The sequence below is a fragment of the Phalacrocorax aristotelis genome, chromosome W, assembly GCF_949628215.1.
Source record: "Phalacrocorax aristotelis chromosome W, bGulAri2.1, whole genome shotgun sequence".
Lineage (NCBI taxonomy): Eukaryota > Metazoa > Chordata > Aves > Suliformes > Phalacrocoracidae > Phalacrocorax > Phalacrocorax aristotelis.
Window position 1 is genome coordinate 8444487 of NC_134310.1, and position 20780 is coordinate 8465266.

At 54.2% G+C, this 20780-nt stretch overlaps 2 protein-coding genes across 3 annotated transcripts in view; both read left to right on the forward strand.

The window, feature by feature from the left end:
• The window catches only part of REXO1 (RNA exonuclease 1 homolog), a 41521-nt gene extending 37389 nt beyond the window's left edge, over positions 1-4132 (forward strand). For both annotated transcript variants that reach the window (XM_075077940.1, XM_075077941.1), the window contains 2 exons: positions 285-405; positions 1148-4132. In XM_075077940.1, the coding sequence (XP_074934041.1) occupies positions 285-405; positions 1148-1236 (210 nt within the window). In that variant the 3' untranslated portion in view covers positions 1237-4132. The remainder of the gene's footprint in view (positions 1-284; positions 406-1147) is intronic.
• The window catches only part of ATP8B3 (ATPase phospholipid transporting 8B3), a 34663-nt gene continuing 15648 nt past the window's right edge, over positions 1766-20780 (forward strand). The window contains 13 exon segments of the mRNA XM_075077668.1: positions 1766-1871; positions 12778-13062; positions 13669-13754; positions 14334-14447; positions 14928-15026; positions 15491-15552; positions 16170-16242; positions 16344-16414; positions 16979-17061; positions 17675-17833; positions 18361-18449; positions 19304-19497; positions 20192-20400. Coding sequence (XP_074933769.1) covers positions 1766-1871; positions 12778-13062; positions 13669-13754; positions 14334-14447; positions 14928-15026; positions 15491-15552; positions 16170-16242; positions 16344-16414; positions 16979-17061; positions 17675-17833; positions 18361-18449; positions 19304-19497; positions 20192-20400 — 1630 coding nt within the window.

Here is a 20780-nt window from a genome sequence, read left to right on the forward strand (position 1 = left end):
TGAATTTCTGCTGCTCTGAACATGCAGTTAGGCAGGGCTTTGAGGCAGGTATGTTGGTTGGCAGAGTGCTGGGAAGCCTGAGTACATGTACCCTTCAAGGGGGAGTCATCTTTGATTCAGCCAGAGCCTCTTGCAGGATTGGTTGGGTTGGAGCTTGGCGATAGCATTACATAGAGCCTGAGAGGCTGACTGTAAGATTGCTTTAGCATGGTTAATCCTAAGGAGTGTCTGTCCCTGTGGGAGAGGGAAAATAAGCATGTATGTTTCCTGCTCCCTTCCTTCAGCTTATCCATGGCACAGTGGTGGATACTGCGATTGTCTTTCCTCACCGACTGGGTTTGCCTTACAAACGGGCTCTCCGGACGCTGATGGCAGACTACCTCAAGCGCATCATCCAGGACAATGGTGAGACTGAGGAGGAGGAGGAGCTGAGAGCGAGGGTCTCGTGTCCCGTCCCCACCTGGATGCGGGCTCCTTGGACCTGCCTTCCTCTGCTTTCCCCAAGCCCCGTCCTCTTGCTCCTAATCTCTTTTCCTGCATAGTGTCTGGCAGTAGCTGTGAATGGACCAGCGTATGAAGTCTTTGCCACAGTTTCAGTTTGAACCCTGTTCTGAGGGCCAGCAGCACTTGCTTCTTCCCTCTCTGTGCTAAGTGGGGACCAGAGAAGTGGTGTGAGAAGGCCAGAGGTAGCTCTGTCAAGGCCATGTCATGCCCTCCCTTCTCTCTGGCAAATTGAGATTGACCTTTCTGTTTGAAGCATGGCATGTTCCTTTCCATCTTCCTTGAGCACATTATAAACATACTGGGAAATTGAGGCCTCTCTGACAAGCTACTCCATAGCCTGAGGGCCTACAGACTAGCAGGACTTCAGCCCTTAATTTAAACAAGGGAATGATGTCAGGCTCAAGTCCTGCAAAAAAATGTGTTTAGTGGCAATTCTTCTATTTTTAAATCCATCACTGTGGGTCACGGTGATCACAGCTGCACCTGTGGGTGCTGTGGCAGAGGGCTGTGAGCAGCTGGGCCAGCAGTGTCAGGCAGGACCTTGTCTCAGGAAGCCTTTGTGCTGTGAGCAGGCAGCCCCTGTGCAGCAGAGCAGCGGCCTGGGCCGAGGTGGTAACCGCCATCCTTGTCTTTCTGTCCCCAGTGGAAGGGCACGACTCCAGTGAGGACGCCAGAGCTTGCATGGAGCTGATGGTCTGGAAGATCAAAGAAGATTCTAAAGTGAAACGATAACTTGCCCATTCTCTCTGTCCTGTTCCTCCTTCACCTTTTTGAAGCAATGCAATAAATGTTCAGAGTAACACTGTCCACCTGTATGTAGCAGCATGCTACCCCAGGCTCCCCATGCACTCACAGGTATCTATGGGACTTAGACTGCTGCTGGCACAGCTGAATGGCACCAGCTCACTGCTTGCAGGTCCCTGTGTCCAGATAGTGGTGCTCAGATCCTCTTTACTCCAACTCCACCTGAGGGATACTCTGTGGTATAATAATTGCCTTGTAGGCATGGCAAGGTGGTTTTGAGTAGCACAACCAGAGGGAACTTCTTGGTTCCTAGGAGAAGCTTTTAGAGTTAGGTTGCATATGTGCAGAAGGATCTTTCTGGTTCAGCTAAAGGTAGATCTTTTCTTCTCTCTCTCCCCCCCCCCCATAACTTCTGTACTCCAAAGCAGGGAGCTTCCCGCAGTGTTTGGAGATGGGGGGAAATGGAAGAAAGCTGGGCAGGAAGCTGTAAAGTGAGTGGATCGTGTAGCAAGGCGTGATGAGAGCCAAGGATCAAGCCATCTGGGAGGAGATCCTAGTGCAGTCCCACTGTGGAGGAGAAAGCCAGAGCTGCGAGAGAGGGAAGATGTCTCTCAGAGTGTGTGGTGGGAGCAGCAGGTCGGAGAGGACTGAGATGGTGTCAGGGGAATTACTGCCTGCTGTGACCCAGGTGATCTAGGTGATCTTGTCAGTGAGGGCTGGCATCCTGGTTCTGCAGTTGCTGCAAAAGGGGGAAACCACAAGTGTCAGACCTTGCCCAGACCTCAGGGAGCTGCATGTGTAGTAGCGAGGCAACAGACAGCGGGGCAAATTGGGCTCCCAAGGCCAAGCAGCAACTTGCAGCCTTCCAGGGGAGAAGCCATGTTGGGGAGGACAGTGGTAAGAGCAGGCATTGTGTCTTTGCGGGTTAGGACATGCTGTCCCAACCCTGAGGTTCCAACATGTCTCCAGTGAGCTCGTATGCAGGGTTGAAGGTTTTTGGGGGGACCTGGGTGTAGCTAAGATTGCACCTAAGGGTGGCCCCACCAGTCTGTCCCTGATAGCAGGGGCTTGATGCAGGCAAGAGCAAAAGCAATAGGTAAAAATTATTCTCTTAAACTAGTTTACATGTTGGGTGTTTTAAGAGCAAAAGACCCAGTTACTGTCTGTCTGGCCCCCTGGACAAAAACAACAGTCAAGAGCGTGTCTCTGTACTTGCAGTGACTGGGGCAGGAGCACAGGCAGACTGGATGGCCTGAGCTGTCTCTCTCTGCCCAGGCTCTGCTGCTGCCGGGGAACAACAGCTGATTGAAATGGCCCCTGATAGTTGAGGTCATTTAGCTGAGGCCCAGGCAGTGGCTTAGCCCCATTATTAGAGCAGTGATGGCCTTGCCCCTCCCAGGCAGGACTGGCATTGCTTCCCAGTGGTGGCTGGTGTGGTGCTGGCCCCTGCAGCCCTGGCACAGGCTGGCTGTTGCTCCGGTGGCAGTGGGGCAGCGGAGCTCCTGGGTGTTTGGTTCCTGTCAGAGCTGGGTCTGGCTCGCTCCTTTGTAGCCCCTCTGGCAGTGCTGGGCTCAGGGTTTGGGGCCACACTGTATGTCCCCCAGCACATCCTGCTGATGTGTCTCACCTCTGTGCCCAGCATGGGGGTGGGGAGGAGCATGGGGGTGGGGAGGAGCACGGGGCTGGGCTGCGTGCCATGGGCAGGGGTGTCCTGCTCCGGGCCCTCTGTGTGGGCTGGAGGGTGCTGGTACGTGTGCAAGCCCTGGGAGGCTCTCCCTGTCCCACTGCTGTCCTCCGAGGTGAGGATGTGGCTGCCAGGGCCTGACTGCTGCCAGGCTCTCCTGAAGCCACCAGGAGAAGTGGGGACTGTAAAGGCTCCTGTTATTGCTGAGCCCTTCTGTGTTTCCTCTGGCAGGCAGTGCTGTGGGCTTCCAGCCTGTTCGTTACCCCACATTTTGGGCTGTGCAGCTCCCTGCCACTTTCCCAGCTCTCTGTAGGGCACATTGCACCCAGCTTTCCTCACAACCCACCCTTGCCAAGTGTTGCAGCTGCTTCCTTCACTGCTGTGGAGCTTCCACGTTGAAGCATCTTCGGCATACCTTGTCTTGTCCCCCTCTCCCATCGCCTGCAGGCAGCGATGCTGTTCCTGCCCAGGCTGTGGGAGAGATAGAAAGTTCAGTGCTCCCTAACAGGGGAGGGAAGGTTTATTCCTGCTTCTGCCTCTTTCCCTTGTTTATCCCCCCATTTATCTTCACCCCTGGCTGCAGTAATGGAGTGTACCTGGAGCAGCCTGCCAATCTACTGTGCCAGCTGCATTAGATTTCAAAGCCAGCTCTTGCCTTGAGGTTCCCCTGTTACTTGACAGGCAGCCCCAGCCCCCGACCCTCTCCCACAGCAGCTGCTTTTCCTTCCCTGGAAAAGCTGGCACATTTCTAACATGGACCTGGTGTGCTGGTGTCCTGCTTGGGGAGCCAGTTGCTTGGCTTAACCCCTCTGCCTGGGCTTGGGGAAGGCAGAATATTGCTACAGGGTGCATTCCTCCAGGCATGAGTCCTGCCAGGCCAGGGGACCTCAGTCATTTCCCCTTCCTTTCCTCATGGTTCAGGTGGGACCGCCTAAAATGAGGCTTTTGGAGTGGGTTATGTGGTGGGGGGAGGTTGCCTGGCTTGTGGGGTGTTAGTGGGAAAGCAGACCTCTTCCACACACGCTGTTGTTGTGGGTCAGAGCAAGCATTGGACCACAGGCTGTCACCGCCTCCATCCCCAGGCACCCTAACACTGCAAAACCAGAGGTTTGTGGTTGGCAAGAGGATTTTGGGTTGTATGTAAACTATTGTAACCCATAACTTTTTTGTAATTGTTTTTAATAAAAGGGTGTTGACTAGTTGCACCCTCCTGTGGCCGGATCGGGGAGGACAGGTGCTGGAGCCATCCCGGAGGTGGGGAAGGCCTGGGCACTCCATCTTGCAGCTGCTGTTATTTCCTCCGTGTGCTCACAAAGTGGCTCTGCAGCGGAGCCCAGCCTTCCCCCAGCACTTGTTACCAGCTTCACAGCTCTACATGGTCTGTTTCTCCCCGCAACACACCAGCCTGCTAGGGCGAGTGGAGGAAAGGGGGCAAAACCAGTGCTGCTCAGTGGCTGTAAAAGTCCAGCCTAAGCCCCTGGGACTGTGAGATGAGGCGATGCATACGGTGCCTGGGGTGGTGCAGGCTGTACCCTTGCTCTGTGCAAACCCTTCTCGCCTCCCACCCAGTACCCTGAGCTGTGGGGCAGCTCCTGGCTCCTTGCCTCTGTCCTGGTGCTGGGGCAAAAGCCCAGGAGCGCTGGTGTCCTCCCATTGCCTGCCCAGGCTCCCCAGGAGAGCCCATATCAATCTCAAAGTGCTAAGTGGAGGAGCTGATTTGGCACAAAGGAAGAGGTGAAGGTAAAAAGTTAAAATAAAAAAATAATAGGCTATTAGATGACCTCACTGGCAATGTGTTTTATTTAACGTGCTGGTGATGGCTTGGCGATGGCAGCGGTTACTTAGGATGCTATAAAAGTCATGACTGACCTGTGTTCTCAGCCACCTTTATGGGCCTTTGGGGTGCTGGGTGACCGAGTTCTGGCCTTAACCGCCCTCAGTGCTGTCCCTTCCCCTCTCCTCCTGCAACCCCCCTCCGGTGGGTCACCTGCTGCGAGGCAGGCAGGGCTTTTAGGGTTGTGAAAGCCCTGGTCCCAAGTGAGCACCGCTCACTCAGCCTCGGGTGTACAGATGGACACGTGGATGGGCAGACAGACCCAGCGCTGCAGGTGGTCTGAGGCTTGGCTTTTTCCCTGGAAAATGTTGTCTCCTGGGGGCACTGCTGGAGCTGCGGCATCGTCAACAGAAACGGCAGCGAGGGGCTTTCTTGCTCTCTGAAACCTTTACCCCTTTGGGGTCCTTCACCTCCCCCTTGAAGCGTAGTCTCTGCGTTTGGTGCTGCCTGTCCCCTTGCCCCTGGCTCAGCTTTTGGATGCTGGAGCTGAATCAGGGAAAGGGAACAAGCAGAGAGACCCCCTGAGCCATAACCCCAGTTCCTCGCCTCCCAAAACCCCCTCTGGGAGGCCAGAGCAGCACAGCCAGCTCCTTCAGGGCAAGCTGAGATGTGGAGAGGTGACGCTAAGTAGCTTGCTGGGAAAAAAGGTTCAATTTCCACCCCAGCTCAGAGGTGCTGGCGTGTTACAAATCCCCCTGCTTTGTTCCCCCTCGCCGGGGTCCAGCCCCTGGCCCCGCACACTGTGCCAGTATCAATCTGCGGAAGCAGCTTCTGGCCCCCATCCCAGTCTAAGCTTTTTATCAGTGAATTGGTGCCACTGGGCTGGCTGTGTCCTTGGAGTGGTGGTGGATACAGTGACCTGCTGGGTCCCTGATGGCACTCTCAGAGCTTGTTTCAGCCCTGGGAGGAGGGTCCCTGCCCTGCTCCTGCCTCTGCTGCCCTGGTTGCTGCTTGGCTTTACATGGCTGCTCCCTGCCCTGCCCATGGCTTCGCTTTCCCAAGCAAGGAGGGAATTTCCAAACCCAAATTGAAGCAGCCTCCTGCCCCCTTGCAAGGGAGGGAGAGGTTTTGGGCAGCCCAGGGGGCTGTTTGGGCATATGGGGTCTCTCTTCTGTAGCTGCAGCTGAGACTGGGCAGCTCATCACATGCAACCCTGTGTTTGCAGGTGCTACCAGGGTTTGCAGCAGGGCCAGTGTCATCCTGCAGCATCATCCCCCATTGAGGGGCATCCGTGGGGCATCTGCGTGTCACCCCCTGCCACCCAGCTGCCTGGCGTGGGTCAGAGGTGACCCCGGTCATCCATCCTCTCTTTAAAAAGCCTTTTACCATGGTTTGTCCAGAGCCTCCAGGAGGGTGAGGGCTGGGGCCAAGGGGGGGGGCAAGTATCCATCATGAGTCAGGGGGTCCCGTGGCTTGTGTGTGCAGGCAGGAAAGCTCCTTATGTGGTGCCATCAGTGCGGTGAGGCCCTTTCAGCCACGGTCAATGGGGACGGGGACCTCACAGCAGCACCCCACCGCAGCCGCTCTCTCCAAACTCTTCCTTGCTGCAGCCTTTTGCTTGGCCAGACCCAGGGTCGGTGCCCCAAGTCCCAGCACCTTGGCTGCTCTGCTCCGTGCCTTGGTTTCCCTTGGGGCAGCAGCATGGGATGCCCGTGTCCCTGCCATGGCCCTGGACCCCTGAAGTGCCCTGCTGTGCAGGGGGGCTGCGGGGCTCCCCAGACACAGGGGTCCTTGTTCCCTGCCCTAAACCTGCAGCAGGACGAGGTGGGTGACACCAGTGTCACCACAGGGTCCTCCTGCAGCCTCCAGCCATTGGCAAGAGGAGAACTGGCCAGACTGGGGAGCAGGGTCTGGTGGTGGGCATGAAACAGGGTCACCACCAGTGACCAGCCCTGTCCCCTGGCCTGAGAGGGCCGCAGGGTGGCTGGGAGCAGAGGAGGAGGAAGAGGAGGGTGTGGGTGCAGTTGGTGAGCAGGAAGGAGGGCAGCAGCCAGATGGTTGTGCAGGCTTTGAGCAGGGGGTGAGTTTTTGAGTGGTGGAGATGGGTGCTGGGTGCCGAGGGCATCGCTCACTCCTTCTACCACCTCCACGTGCAGCAGCTCTGGCCCAGGTGCTCATGGGAGGCAGCAGCTGTGCCCGGAGATTGCGCTGCCCGTCTATTGTGCCACGACGGCCCCCTCGGCTGCGTCTGCTGGTGGCCGAGCCAGGACCCAAGTTTGGGACATTGACGGGAGCCTGGGGAGGTGCCGACTTGAGGCCAGGGGCTGCGTGTGGGGCTGCTCCCAGGCTGAGAAACAACCCCTGTCAGGCAGGTGATGGGCTCAGGGCAAGTGAAGGGAAAATCTCCACTTGTATTTGGAGACAGGGGTTGTGTTAACATCAGTGGTCATTATCTGGGGCTGCGAAAATGCAGAAAACTGCTCCCAGCAGGGCCGGACCCCACTGCGGTCAAGGACAGAGACTCCCCAGCCCTGGCCCCACTCCTGTGCCCGCTCTCACCACTAACGTTTGCTCAGACCATTTAACCAAAACGTCCCATCCTGACCCAGACCTCTCCCACACTTTATTTCAAAATGGCATGTGCTGCTACTTACCAACTTTGCCTGAGAATTAACAATAACTCATTAATTCGGCTTATCTCACAGCACTAGCCCCTTGGGCAAGGCTTGGGTGAGGTTTTCCCCTCCCTTTTCAGGAGGTGAGGAGCAGCCCTGGGGTGGGAATGCACCCAAATCAGCTCCCAGTGTGGCAGGTTGGGTGCTGGCTGGTATCACCCAGCGCCCTGTGGGGGCATGGGGATATGGGGACACAGGGACATGGTGCAACCATTTATGTACCTTGAACGAGTTATTAATGACTGTGCAGTAAATACTTTATGGACTGTCGGGCCAGCGCTTGGTTAATTGCCTCCAGGTTTCTGTGGTTAATTGCAGCAAGAAATTAATCTAATGACGGCTAACGCAGGACCACTGCGGTGGGGCCTCTCTGCAGGCATGCAGGATCCGTGCGGGGCGGGATGGAGAGCAGGGAGACACTGAGCTGGCTCTCTTCTCATTAGCTGCTGTCACTAATGAGGCGGCCTCTGTCCCCAGCTGGGTTTGCAGTCCCGGTGCTGTCACCTCAGGGCTGCTCGGAGGCAGTGCAGTTCATTTGTGCCTTCGGCCTCCTCTTCCTCAGCTGGCTCTTGCTCACACCTTCCTTGTTCTTCAAGGCACTGCCTGAGCCCCACTGAGCTGCTGCCAGACCCCAGGGCTTTAGGACGGACTGAGCGCTCCCCAGTGAACCAGATCAGCCTCGGTGCAGCCCAGTGCCCCTGCTGCCCACATCTGCCTGTTCTCTGCTTGAACACTGCCCTGGAGACACTCATGCCCACCCATTGCCCTCGGACCCAGTTCGGGACCACCCATCTTTCTGCCAGGAGGGTGGCAAGGATGCACCAGCTGTGACACTGTCCCCATCACCTGGCAGATCCCATGGGAACAGCTCCCGCAGCAGCAGCTCCAGGTTGTTTTGAGCAAAGCTGCACCGACGATAAATCAGGGCAGGTTTTGAGCCATGCCTGGCTGCCAGCAAGGAGGGGGAGCCCTGGGGGGTGCCCAGCGAGGCTGCCCTGGCAGCCGGATGGGAGGCAGGCAGGGCAGGCAGGTCCCCGTGGAGGCCAGGGCAGGAGGTGTGGCATGGGCTGTCCCCACAGTCCCTGCGTGGGGCAGGACGGGTGGCAGAAGTCCTGCTCAGCGCTGCGGTGGCAGCCGCCCGGGGCTGTGGGCAGGATCGGTGCAGGTACGGGAACCCGGGGGGAGCGTGGCACAGCAGCGCCCTCCTCTCAGGGCAGCAGCTCCTGAGAACTGCCATCCTCCTCCTCCTCACTTTGGGGCACCGAGCAGGCTGTGGGTGCAGTGGGGGGCTCATTGCCAGCAGGTCCTTTGGGGGTCTCCTGGGAGCTGCACCTCTCCCTGCGGATGCCGGGGAGAAGGGGGGAGCCCAGAGCAGCCCCCCCTCTAACAATGCTGCTGTTGGATCCTGGGCACGGAGGAGCATTTTGGGATGGGGGAGCTGCCTTTTCACCTGGAGTCACATCAAAACAGGTGGAAAAATAGGGTGAGCAGAGGAAAACTCATGGCCCGGGCATGTCTTCAGAGCTGGGGAAAAACCCCCAAGAGGCTTTAATGAGCCATGATCCACCCGGCCAGAGCGCGGGGGTGTTTCTGGACTGACAAGGGCAGGAAGAGGCATGAGCTGCTGCTGCCGCACGGACCCACCCACCTGCTCATCGCCTGACCTCGGGCTGGTGTCACCGACGGCTGTCGCAATGGGGCCAAGCCCGGGGTGATGCTGGAGCTGCGGCAACCGGGGGTAGGTGGTGGTGGTGGGGTCCCTGGGGTGGTGGGGCACTGGCTGGGGTCCCATGGGGATGCTGCGATCAGATGAACAACAGCAGCACTCACAAGGCTGGTAACGGCAGCACCCACCAGCCCCGGGCAGGGGACGGGGGGGTCAGGCTGGTCCTGTCTCCCCCTGTTGTTTTTCTGTCTGGCAGGGAACAGGAGGGGCAGAAAGGCGACCAGAAACCACGAGCACTGGCTGTGCTGGGTCTGCCGGGCGCTCCCAGGAAGCCCAACACATCTCTCACTAATTCCTGTATTGAGCAGCAACTCTACATTTATCCGGAGATCTCAGAAACAAAACCGTCACAAAATCCCTGTAGCAGCGGGTCGGATCAGCAAGTGCCATAAATCTCCACGTGTTTCCTAACCCAAGCCAAACCCCTGTGGCACTGTGCCCGTTCCTGCTTAAAACTGATTTGTTTTTGTTCAGCCATGCAAACTTCCGCTAGCCTAGAAACTACATATTTTGGGTGAGAAAGTCCCACTTTGGGTCACCCAGCAGCACCGTGTCCCTGCTTTACAGCCAGAGACCTCAGGGACCAGTGGGACGGGACGTTCCCTGCCGGGTCGATGCATCCCAGGCATTGAGCTGGAGGAACATCCTGTAGGTTAATAAATCACTGCTGGTCTAGGTGAGGTGTGGAGCAGTGGGCAGAGGAGGTCTTGTGCCTTTGGCCATCGCTGGCCCTTTCTGGCCCTGGGAAGCTCTGGCCTGGGGCCGGTGCGGGGTTTGGCCACCCGCCCATGCGGCTGGGGCTGGCAGGGCACCCTGGCACCTGCTTTCAGCCTGTTCCTACCTACCCAAAGTGCAGTTTTAATTTCTAATTATTGAGGCGATGAGTGAGGTTTCTTGGAACTGAGATTTATTGGATACCTCCTTGGAAGTATTGCTCCAGTGCTTTGAATCTTTGAATGACTTTTTTTTTTTTTTTTTCTCTCCCTGCTATTTCCCCATCCCCTCTGCTCCTGGGCTCTGGCAAGGGGCTGTTTTCCTAGCTGCCTTTGCACAGTGCTCAGCTCCACGGAGGGTCCCATGTCTGCCAACTGCAGGTGCTCAATCAGCTGTACTTCTGTCCGGCATCGCCCAGGAACAGGGGTGCTTTGGAGCAGATGAGTGGCATGCGGAGAGGGTAGTGGTGATTGCTAGCAGGTACAGTGGGGCTCAGAGCTGCCAAGCACAGCGGGGACATGAGGGATATTGAACTTCAGGCCAGATCCTGAGCACAAGAGGGACCTTCTGAAAGGTTGGCCACAGACAAAACTAAGGTCTTCCAGTGTATCTCAGGGAGACTCAGGGCAAGGCAGGTTTATACCCTTTGATTAAAGTGATTGCACCATTTGCTGGTATGGAAGCAGCAAGCTCAAGCAAATGTCTTGGCACACAGTGCTGCCGGCCTCAGCTTTAATATTAATGCCCTGGACGAAGGAGCAAGATCAGAAGATGATTTGAGCAATGGGTCAAGGCCCCAACAGCAGCCTCACCTGGGACCTCTCCCACACCCACCCAGGGGAACAGGGCTCTATTTAAGCTCAGCCCCGGGGTTCAGTCCTAGCCTAAGCTTTATTGTAGGTGGGTCTGTCTCCAGCTTGGCCATATGCCTGTGCCTGGCCATGGACCCAGCCCTCTATCCACGGACTGACTTTCAGGTTTGGCCTTGGAGCTAGCTTGTCCCAATGGACCTGCCCAACAACCACTGGGTTATGTCTCATCTTGGCCTTTGTCACCAGAGCTGATCCTGACCTGTGCATTGGCTTCCTGACTTGATTCTGGACCCACCTCATCATCACAAGGTTGACTGGAGATCTGAGCTTGGGACTGAGCCTGGTTGCCATCCCTGGATCTGCCCTGTGTGCCCACGATGGGGGCTGCAGGACAGATGGGCTGGTGAGGACCTTGCTGTGCCCTGGCCCGGTGCTGGGGATGGAGTCATGGCAGGGATGGTTACCTTCACCAGCATAAGCCAAGGGGCACTGGCTGGTTTAGAGAGGTGTGGGCAGGTGGCTCAGTTTTCCCCATTTTGGATACCCTGAGGTTCATCTTGTCTTCTGTTGGATGTTCCCTGTGGTGCAGGTACCGCCATTTAGCCCATAGCCCTTGGCCTGTTTATGGTCCTTGAGGAGGAGGTACCCCTGCGTGGTCGGGGGAGCCCACCCCTCTGTTAGGAGGAGGCAGGGAAGGGTGCCTGCCAGGAGCAGGAGGGCAGTTTGGTGTCCCCTCCTTGTCCCTCTGCAACCAGACACAGCCCAGAACTGGCTGTCTGCAGGGAAAGATGCCCCAAGCTGGCAGCTTCACTGGGCCAAGGACACGAGTGGGATCATAGCAGGGAAGAAGATGGGTGATTTGCATTTCTCTGTGTCACCTTATTTTGTCCAAACAAAGTTGGAACAGCCAGTCTGGGCACCAACAGGCTTCTGCGCAGCTGGGTATGAAAGAATCTCGTTCCCTCCAGGTATCCCTGCTCCTCCCACTCCCTCTTATCTGTGGGATAAATGGTAGTTGGAGCCGTGAGATGTAGCACGAGTGTCCCACCAGGCACAGGAGTTCCCTGCAACCCTTCCTTCCTTCTCAGCCATGCTGTGAAAATACAGATGGGCCTGAAATGCACTGAGTCCTTGGGTGTCATTTAGGATCCAAATACAGTGAAAAATGTCAAGTCCTTAGTGGTAAAGAAGGATGACGTTGTGGATCAAAGCTTTTTTTTTGGGGCAAGCTCTTGGACGCAGGGGCTGAGATGCTGCCCATGTTGCTGTTGCGAGTCTCTCGACCTGGGACAAGGTGAGAGCTCTGGCCCAACTGGGGGCATCTGAGAGCGTCTCGGGGCAGCGTCGCGTGTCAGGACAAACCAATAACAAATGTGCCTTGTGCCACAAGGAGTAATAGAGAGAGAAGTGGACACTTTGGTGGAAGAATGGAAAAAAGAAGTGATCAAAGGGGTGAGATAAAAAATAATGGCAGGGACAGACTTCTGTGTGGGATTATTTAATAATAAGGTAATTAATGCTCTATACCGCACTGATTCCTTTCATGTAAGAATCACAAAGCGCTTCACAAACATTAATTAATCTTCCCTAACATCCCTGCAGGGAAGGTCACTGAGCTACTGAGTGTAAGGGAAATCTTGTCATTGATGAAGGTAGTTGCTCTCTAGGCATGACAGATGCTCGGGTGTGAAGGCAGGATGAGGAGAGTATCGCTTCTTCACTGAAGACTTCAAATGATTTCCCATAACTTCATCAGAGAGATAAAATATCTTTGAGTTGTCATGGGCAGCTTGGACTGGGCAGAGGTGGGTCTGACAGATGACCCACACCAAAGCTGTTGAGCATCTCTGAGGACACTGAGAAGGCAGGGGTCTACCCAGGCAGCCCCAGTGCCAATGCCCATGCAAGGCTTGAGTAAATGTAAGGCACCTGTGAAGGGCAAATCTGTGGCTGTTGGGGAAAAATTGCTAGGGTGAAGTGGATTTCAATTCAGATCTGAGCTGTGGCTGGTCCTGCAAAAGGCAGGGTAAAGAACATCAGGCATCAAAGGGAGAAAGACATTTTCTGATGACAAATATTCAGCCTGATGTCACTGTGACATTCAGTTGGCTACAGAGGACTGTGTGTCAATGTGGGGGTTTAAGCGTCCAGGGTAGTAAAAAGGTCTAAGTTAGTTTACAGCTCCAGGAAAGACACTCACCCCAGCTGTACTCACAAGAGTGTCCCTTCTGCATGGTGTCCTGCCCTGGAGAAGTGGAAGGCCCAGCTTTGGGATGTTGGAGCATCCCAGTGGGATCACGCTGTCATTGCTCAGCATTGCAAATCTCTTTTGTTGTCCTTGTTCCTAGATCCTGGTAGCGGTGCCAGCATGGCTGCGCAAGACCCAGCCTCAGGCTGCCTGCATGGAAAGAAGCAGCTGCCAGATCAGTGTGCAATGAGTGTGCTTTGGGTTTTTTTTAGACAGTTTATGAGAAAGTTGAATGTGGAACAGGGTTGTGAGATGGGGGAAGAAGCATATTTGGGGTGAAATGGTCTGGAAGGATTGACTGTCACCTGGGGTGCAGGAGTTGGGGAACGTGGCTGGGGTGTCCCTTGCTTGGTGGTGTCTGCACTGGGATAGCAAAAATGAAATTAGGAGAGGAATGACCAGCCTTCGGAATAGCAAAGACTATGCTTGGAGGAAATGTCCTTCACCTGGCCTCATTATACTGTTAAACCAAATCCTGAGCCCAAATGGTTAGCCTCAGGCTCAGAGGGGAAGTGTGCGCTGCAGTCCTACATCTCTGGAAGCTTCTGGCCTCCTGCCTCCTCTGTCCAGTCTGTGATCCAGCTGACCCCAAAGGTCCAGCTCTGTCCCCGTTGTACCTCCAGCTCCTCTCAAGGCATAGGTGCACTATGGAAAGCCCATCATGCCAGCAGTGGGTCATCATGAGCCCAGTGGCACCATCACTGGTCCTTGTGTTCTTGGAGGCCAGAGGCCGACAACCAGGGCCTGGCTCTGATGAGAGCTGGTGGATATCCACTTGCTTTTCCAGCTTTCACCTGGAAGGTGAAGGCCAACAACTGAAACTACCACATGCAGTTCAAGAAGAAATTTGCCTTCTGTCTGACCAAGAAAGTAGTATGCGGTAAGTCAGCCTGAGCCAGTCCTGGGCCATTTTTCACTCAGGCCCCAATTCCTGAGCTGGTGGTGGTTGGGGGTGACATGACAGAGATGCTGCAGAGTGACCTCCAGTAGGATGGAGAGTCACATATACAATCCTCAAGGAAGAGGAAGGGGCTGCTCCCTGCCTGGTGCTCCAGATGTGCTCTGAAGCTGTCAGACAAAGAGCAGAACTGTATGAAGGATAATTTTTAGTCAGATGGTCAAATCAAAAGAAAGATTTTTGAAAAACTTTTGATTGAACAAAACCAGATATTTTTTTTCCCAGCTAAATAATGACCATCTTGTTGGGGCTCAGTTGGGTATGCTTTAGATGATCAGAAGCAAAATATTTTGTTTCAATTCTAAGTCATATGGCCCTTTGCTCAAATAAATCTTTTTCCTTATGGCTTTTGTAAATTTTTAACGGCATCTTTTATGCCATAAAAAGTTGAGAAGTCCTAAAAATACCAGAATATTTTTTGCATTTTCAAAACACATCCTTGACTTCATGTGGCTGAACCACCACTGTGGCTTCAACCTGCCTTTCTTCTGCAGGGCGATGCCATTAAGACAGCCAAGTACAACATCATCACCTTCCTGCCGCTGAACCTCTATGAGCAGTTCCACTGAATGGCCAACATCTACTTTGTCTTTGTCATCCTCTTACAGGTGAGATGGACGCCAAGGTAAGAACAAGTGGGTGCAAGACTTTCTAGCAAAGGAGGGTTGTCTGGCGTTTAGAGTAGGGAAATCCAGTCTAAAATGGTGTCAAGGATGCTGCTTTTCAGTGCTCTTCATTGTCTTCCGTGAACTCTGAGAGGTTTAGCCTACGTTAATTTGGTTACTTTAAACTGATTGGGTTGGGAAATAAGCTAAGCTCATGTAGACCATGTCTGAACAGAAATCCTACCCTCCAAATTCAGTGATCCACATGCATTTTGTGCATCCAGTTTAAAAAGAGGTGGAAATTCAACAAAACAGTTCCATGTAGAGAGAGATGTTGATCTGATTCGTCTTAGATGGGTTCCTGCCATCCTCAGGTGCTGGCTGGGGAGAGGAGCTGGGAGTGAGGGGGAGTTATTCCATCACCTAAAGTGTCCCGAGATGGGATGAAAGTTTTGTCACTGGTGTAAAATTCTCCTTCTCTAGACCTTCCCTGAGATTGCCACGCTGCCCTGGTACACTCTGCTGTTCCCCCTGAGCTGCCTTCTCATCATCCAGGGTCTACGAGACCTGATCAATGACATTGTGAGTATGGGTTGGAGCAAAAGGCTGTGAGGGCTGGGCGTAGGTCCTGTGGGGGATGGTCAGCAGAAAGGGCCCTTTTACTGTGAGGTGAACTGAAAAGCTTGGGAGTTGCAGTCCTTCATCGCTCCTGAGGTACCATCAACTCTACCATGTCCAAAACTCTGTATTTTCCCTTGGGAAGGATGTGACTGGCTGGTTGTTTTCCTTGGGGTCTAGACCCCCATCTCTGCCATCTTTAATATCTTAACTGATGGTTATATTCCCAGGGCAGTCCCCAGAAATACCTCGGGAATTTTGCCGCTTTATTCATCAGAATACATCTTCTGATAGCTTCAGGAAGCAGATCTTGCCCTGGAGCTGAGGAGGCAGTTTGTGGCAATAAGAGGGTTGTTTTCATGGGACAAGGAAGTCTGGCATGGCCCATCCCTTTCTTTTGGCCTCTTTTTTTTCTCTCCTCCATGCAGGTTCGTCATCAAAGTGACAGAAACATCACCAGAAGACCATGTGAAATCCTGTCTGGGAAGAGGTGAGGGGCTTTGGGAAGTTGTACCCCTGTTTTCCAGGCCTGTGTGGAATGACAGATCATCTGAAGTGCTGAGCATCTTTGAGCATAAGAGCTGAGATGGGTTTTGGTGGGAATGTCCCTGGCTCTGCAAATACCCGTCACCTCCCAAAATCTGCTGCAGGTCCAGCTGTTCCCCTGTAGGAATAATCATACCCCAGTCACAGACAACAGGTCTAAAAAAGCCCTCATTTACTGTGATAAGCTGGGAGGAGGGTTTCCTGGCCACAGAAGTTCCTCCAAGTCTTCATATCTAACCCAGTGAGTCATATTCCTGCTAAGCACTAGTCCAGGGAAGGACCAACATTTCCCACCTGTGGCCAGGGAGCTGAAATTGGGGGTGGGGTGCGGGGATGGATATGGATATGGATATGACAAACGGGTCCTGTGCCATCCTTGGTGCTCAGCCATCCTTCGGTCATGCCGACGGTACCATGGTGGCAGAGGAACCTACAATGTGGAGACCCCATTCATGCAAGAAGCTGGGACAGGCACACACTGGTCTGGAGGAGAGAAACAGCCACAGCTCCCATTTCTACTGCTCTGCAAGGATAAAAATTTCCCTCCTAATTCTCCTGCAGCTTCCGCTGGCAGAAATGGCGTGACATCTGCGTTGGGGTCATTGTCCGCCTGCATAAGGAGAGCTTCATCCCGGTGAGCAGACCTGGAGCTGGCTGCGTGCCAGGGGCAGCAGGGGGGAGTTTTGGTGAGGAGGGGCTCAGCCAGGGGCTCTCTCCCCATTTTTGCTCTTCAAGGCTGACATGCTCTTGCTGCACAGCTTGGAACCCAGCAGCCTGTGCTACGTGGAGACTGCCGACATCGATGGGTGAGGAGAGGGGCAGGGGACCACTATTGCCATGGGGGGAGAGGGGCAGAGACATCGCAGCCAGTGGCTGAAGCCTCCAGTCTTGGGGACCCCCTGGCATCGAGGGGTCAGGCATGCTGGGAGGGCTGCAGGTCCTGCAGAAACCATGGGATATGGGGGATTGACCAAAAGCTAAACCTACAGACACCCCAGAAATAGGATTTGAGCCCCAAATTTTTAAAATGGGAAGCCAAAACCACTTTTGAGGCTTCTACAGAGCAGCTGGTGAACTCTGGCATCTCTCTCCATCTCTCAGCTCCCTGCCAGCCATGCCAAGGACAGCGGCTGCCTGTCCCTGTCTGCAGCATGATTTAATGGCAGCGCCTCCGAGCCAGAGCTTCCTCCCTGCATGAGTGCTCGATGTCTGGCATGATAGGTCCCTGTCTTGCTTTTTATTGCCAACACTCATGTAATCACCTGATAATTAATGGCTGTCTCTGCCGCATGGATCCAACAGCAGAATTAACAGCTCTGTCACCCTGCAAGGTTGTTTTATTTTTTTCCCTCCCTGGCTCTTGATCACAGGGAAACAATCCTGAAGTTCAGACAAGCCCTTCTGGTCACCCACCAGGAGCTGGTGAGTGAGGAGACCATGGCCACCTTTGATGGTGAGTCTCTCGGCTGGGCAAGGATGCAGCCGTCCCACTGGGATGGAATCGGTCCAGCCTCGGGAAGCCTCTGTCCCTTCAGGCACCAAGTGCCATCAGCCTAACTGGAGGCTGCACTTGCTCCTGCCTGCACGGCGGGGGGGTGGTTCAGGCCAAAACACCTTGCGTGGAGGCCCTTCCCCAGCAGAGTGGCTCTGTGATGGGTCCTTTCGGGTTGTGCACTCTGCCCCGGATCTTGATTTTCCCACTGGAATCAAGTGCTTGGCTCCCAAACCCTGGATTTCTTCCCCTTTGGTCCTCCATAGGATGTAGAGTCCCCTCTCAGAGGCTTTGGGGATGAAGGGGGTTGTGTTGTACCTTGTCCAATTTTATAGCCCAGTGTGATTCCTGGACTGAGCACCCTACCAGCACTGCAGGGTGGCCCTCCAGCTTAGCCTGACCTTAATCTGAGCCATCCATATCCCAGCTGCATCTGGAGATGCCCTGGCAAAATCTGAATCTCCCCTGAAAAGCCCCTGGCACCCCTCTTTGGAGGGGGAAAATGTGGCAGGGGGGAGAGGACAGACCTCTCATTTCCCCCAGAGCCATTACCTGAATCGTGCCTCTGCTCAAGGGAGGGTGACCTGTGAGGAGCCCAACAGCCACATGCACAGCTTCACCAGCACGCTGGAGTGGAGGGGCGAGACCTACTCACTCGACAACGAAAGGATCTTGCTGCGAGGCTGCAAGCTTCACAACACCAACGTTTGCTATGGCCTGGTTATCTATGCAGGTAGGTGCCCAGGTCAGGAAAGAGAAAACAACACCCAGGTCCCCAGGGGTTTTAAGCTGCCCAAGCACTTCTAGCATCAGTGGGTCCCATTCTCAGCTGATACAAAGTGGGAAGACCTGCTGCTGTAACCAAGCCCCAGAAGTTTGTCCCAAGCTTTGCTGGTGTTGGGCTCGCTGGCAGGGAGATGATGTGGTGGTACCAAACACCCGCTTAGCTCAAGTTATATTTCAGCTGCACCATGTTCTGGATCCATTTCACTTTGTGGCCTCCTGCACGGATGGCTCAGTGCAGCTGGGATTGGCCATGAGCAGCTGTGGGTAGAGGGGTGGGGTATGATCTGGTGTAAGCAGCACTCCTACACGTGTGCAGCCACAGTTTGATTAACCACTGATCAAGGGATGCGGTCCTCTGCAGTCTTCAGAGGTGGGGAGATGTTGTTATGGAGGAAACCAGCATTACTTAGCTGCAAGTCAGCCTTCTGTGGGCTGTGGACTTGCATTTTTACTACTAAAATGTTTCTCGTCCAGGATTTGATTCCAAAATTATGAGGAACTGTGGAAAGATCAAGCGGAAGAAAACCAAGCTGGACCACGCAATGGATCGGCTGGTGATCATAGTGAGTGTGGCGCAAACACCTCCTGCTCTGGTCCACTGGCCTCCTGGGGTTGCTCACAAGTCTTCTCATGAGAGGCTGCTTGCTTGGGTGATGCTGATTTTCTTAAGCCTGCAATATTTTGCACAAAATCTCTCGGGTGTAACATGTCACGGGCAAATACCAAGTGGTGTTCCCAGGAAGTGGCAGTTGCTGGGTCTGGAGCAGTCTGTGTGGTGGCTGTGTTGCTTAAACCCTGGACCCTGGCAGCTCTGAGTCCTCAGCTGTAGAGCAGCTCCTTGGACCAGGGAGCTGGAGTATTCAGGATCTCCAACCCCTCCTGGCCTGCTTTACTCATCCATAACCATGCAGGTCCGAGGAGGTTTGTGCTGAGGGACCTGCAGGCTGTGGCTCAGCAGAGTAGATGGAGGACAGGGGAAGGAGCCTTTCCCCTGTGGGAAGCAAAGCAGCACAGTCATAACAATGAATTGGATGGCTCTTATTCCCATTCCTGGTGGTTGAGTGTCATCATGTCTCTGACTGGCCACTAGCATTCCTCTGTTTGCTGGTAACTTCAGCAGGAAGGCTGCAGAACACCCCTTGTCCAGGGAGATCGTGTCTGACTCCGTTAGGAGGGTGGGAAAGTTGGAGTTTGCGGGGGGGGGGGGTGTTGCGGATGTGTCAAGCTAAATACGTGCTGTGGTCCTTCATCTCCGCCCAGGATGAAGTCTGAGAACCAGCTTCAGGCACAAGGACACCTTTCTGAAGGTTTACAGCTAAATGAGACAAACAGCCTGGACGGGGCAACAGTTGGTCCTAGAAAAGAGTCTGGTGGGCTCTGTGTGATGGGACATTCTCATCCTGGCTTCCCATCTCAGATCTTCCTGGTGCTGTTGGTCACATCGCTGTGCCTCACCATTGCCTCTGGGTTCTGGGCCAGGAAGTTCCAGGAGAAGCACATCTACCTCTCTGTTCTCTACAAGCACGCAACCCCTGCCCAGCAGGCTTTCTTCAACTTCTGGGGCTTCATGATCCTCCTGAGCATCATCATCCCTATGTCCATGTATATAATGTAAGAACAACAGAGCTTGCAAGTGATCAGAGATCAGTACCCTGCTCCCTGCCCTTGTCCATCATCTGGCACCTTGGTTTGCAGCCACAAAATGGGGCCACACAAAAGATCCAGCTGTGACCCTGCGCAAGTCATTCCCATATGTTCCTGTAGCTGTAAAAGAGTAAGGATGGGTGGGGTGTGTATCTTACAAACATTGATGTGCTTTGAGACCTCAGAGGAAAGCTAGAAAAGAGGTGCAAAGACATGGTCTGATGTTGGAAATTGCGGACAGGCTGAGGATGAGACTGATGAAGGTGGTGTTTCCCCACTGAGCAGCAGCAGGGTGGGGAAGAGAAGGGCACGGCCATTGTCAGCAATAGTCACAATCTGTGCTGGAAGAAGCAGTTTCCAAACTTTTTGGCCCTTCACTGAATCTCCAGATCTATGAATTTTGTCATCAAGGGCCAGATTTCCAGAGGGGAGCCCAGTTGCCTGGGGCCCAGCGGGCTCTCAGTCTGGTGTGATGAGCCTTCTGGAAACCTGGCCACGAACAGTGAAAACCCTCTTGTTTCCTCCGAGCTCAGTGCAATAGGGCCCAGGTAGAGAGTTCCTCCCTGCCCTTTCTTCCTGTGCCAGCTCCCCAAGGGCCCCCGGGATGTGAGTAATGCAATCTCCTTCCCCAGCGTAAGTTTTCTTCTCCCTGACTCCACAGGTTTGAATTCATCTATCTGGTGAACAGCTTTTATATCAACTGGGATCTGGAAATGTATTACACTGTCAAGGATATTCCAGCAAAAGCCAGAAGCACCAGCCTCAATGATCAGCTTGGCCAGATCGAATATATCTTCTCGGACAAGACTGGCACCTTGACACAAAACATTATGAGCTTCAAGAAATGCTGTATCAACGGGACCATCTATGGTAACTTTTGGTGGAAGCAAGTTTGTAGGGACTCATGAGTTAGGTAAACCTTGATTTGGTTCTTTCCACCCCTCCTGGCTTGCTAGGAAGCTTGGGGCATGTGGATTGATCTTGGTGGTCCAGTGCATAGACAGAAGATGCTGTAGGAATTCAGCTTGTTCTCATCTCCCATGTTATGGGTGCTTTGCAAGGGCCACCACGCCTGTGGTCACACTTGTCTCATGTTCCCAGTGCACGGGGTCAGGGCACAATTCTACCCTCCTAAAATGGGTGCCTACCTTTCAGGAGATGTATCATGCCCTGAACTCAGCTGAGATCACCTAGGTTTTCCCTGATAAAAGAGGGACCCTGGGGTTAGGAGCCCAGCACAGCCAAATGGC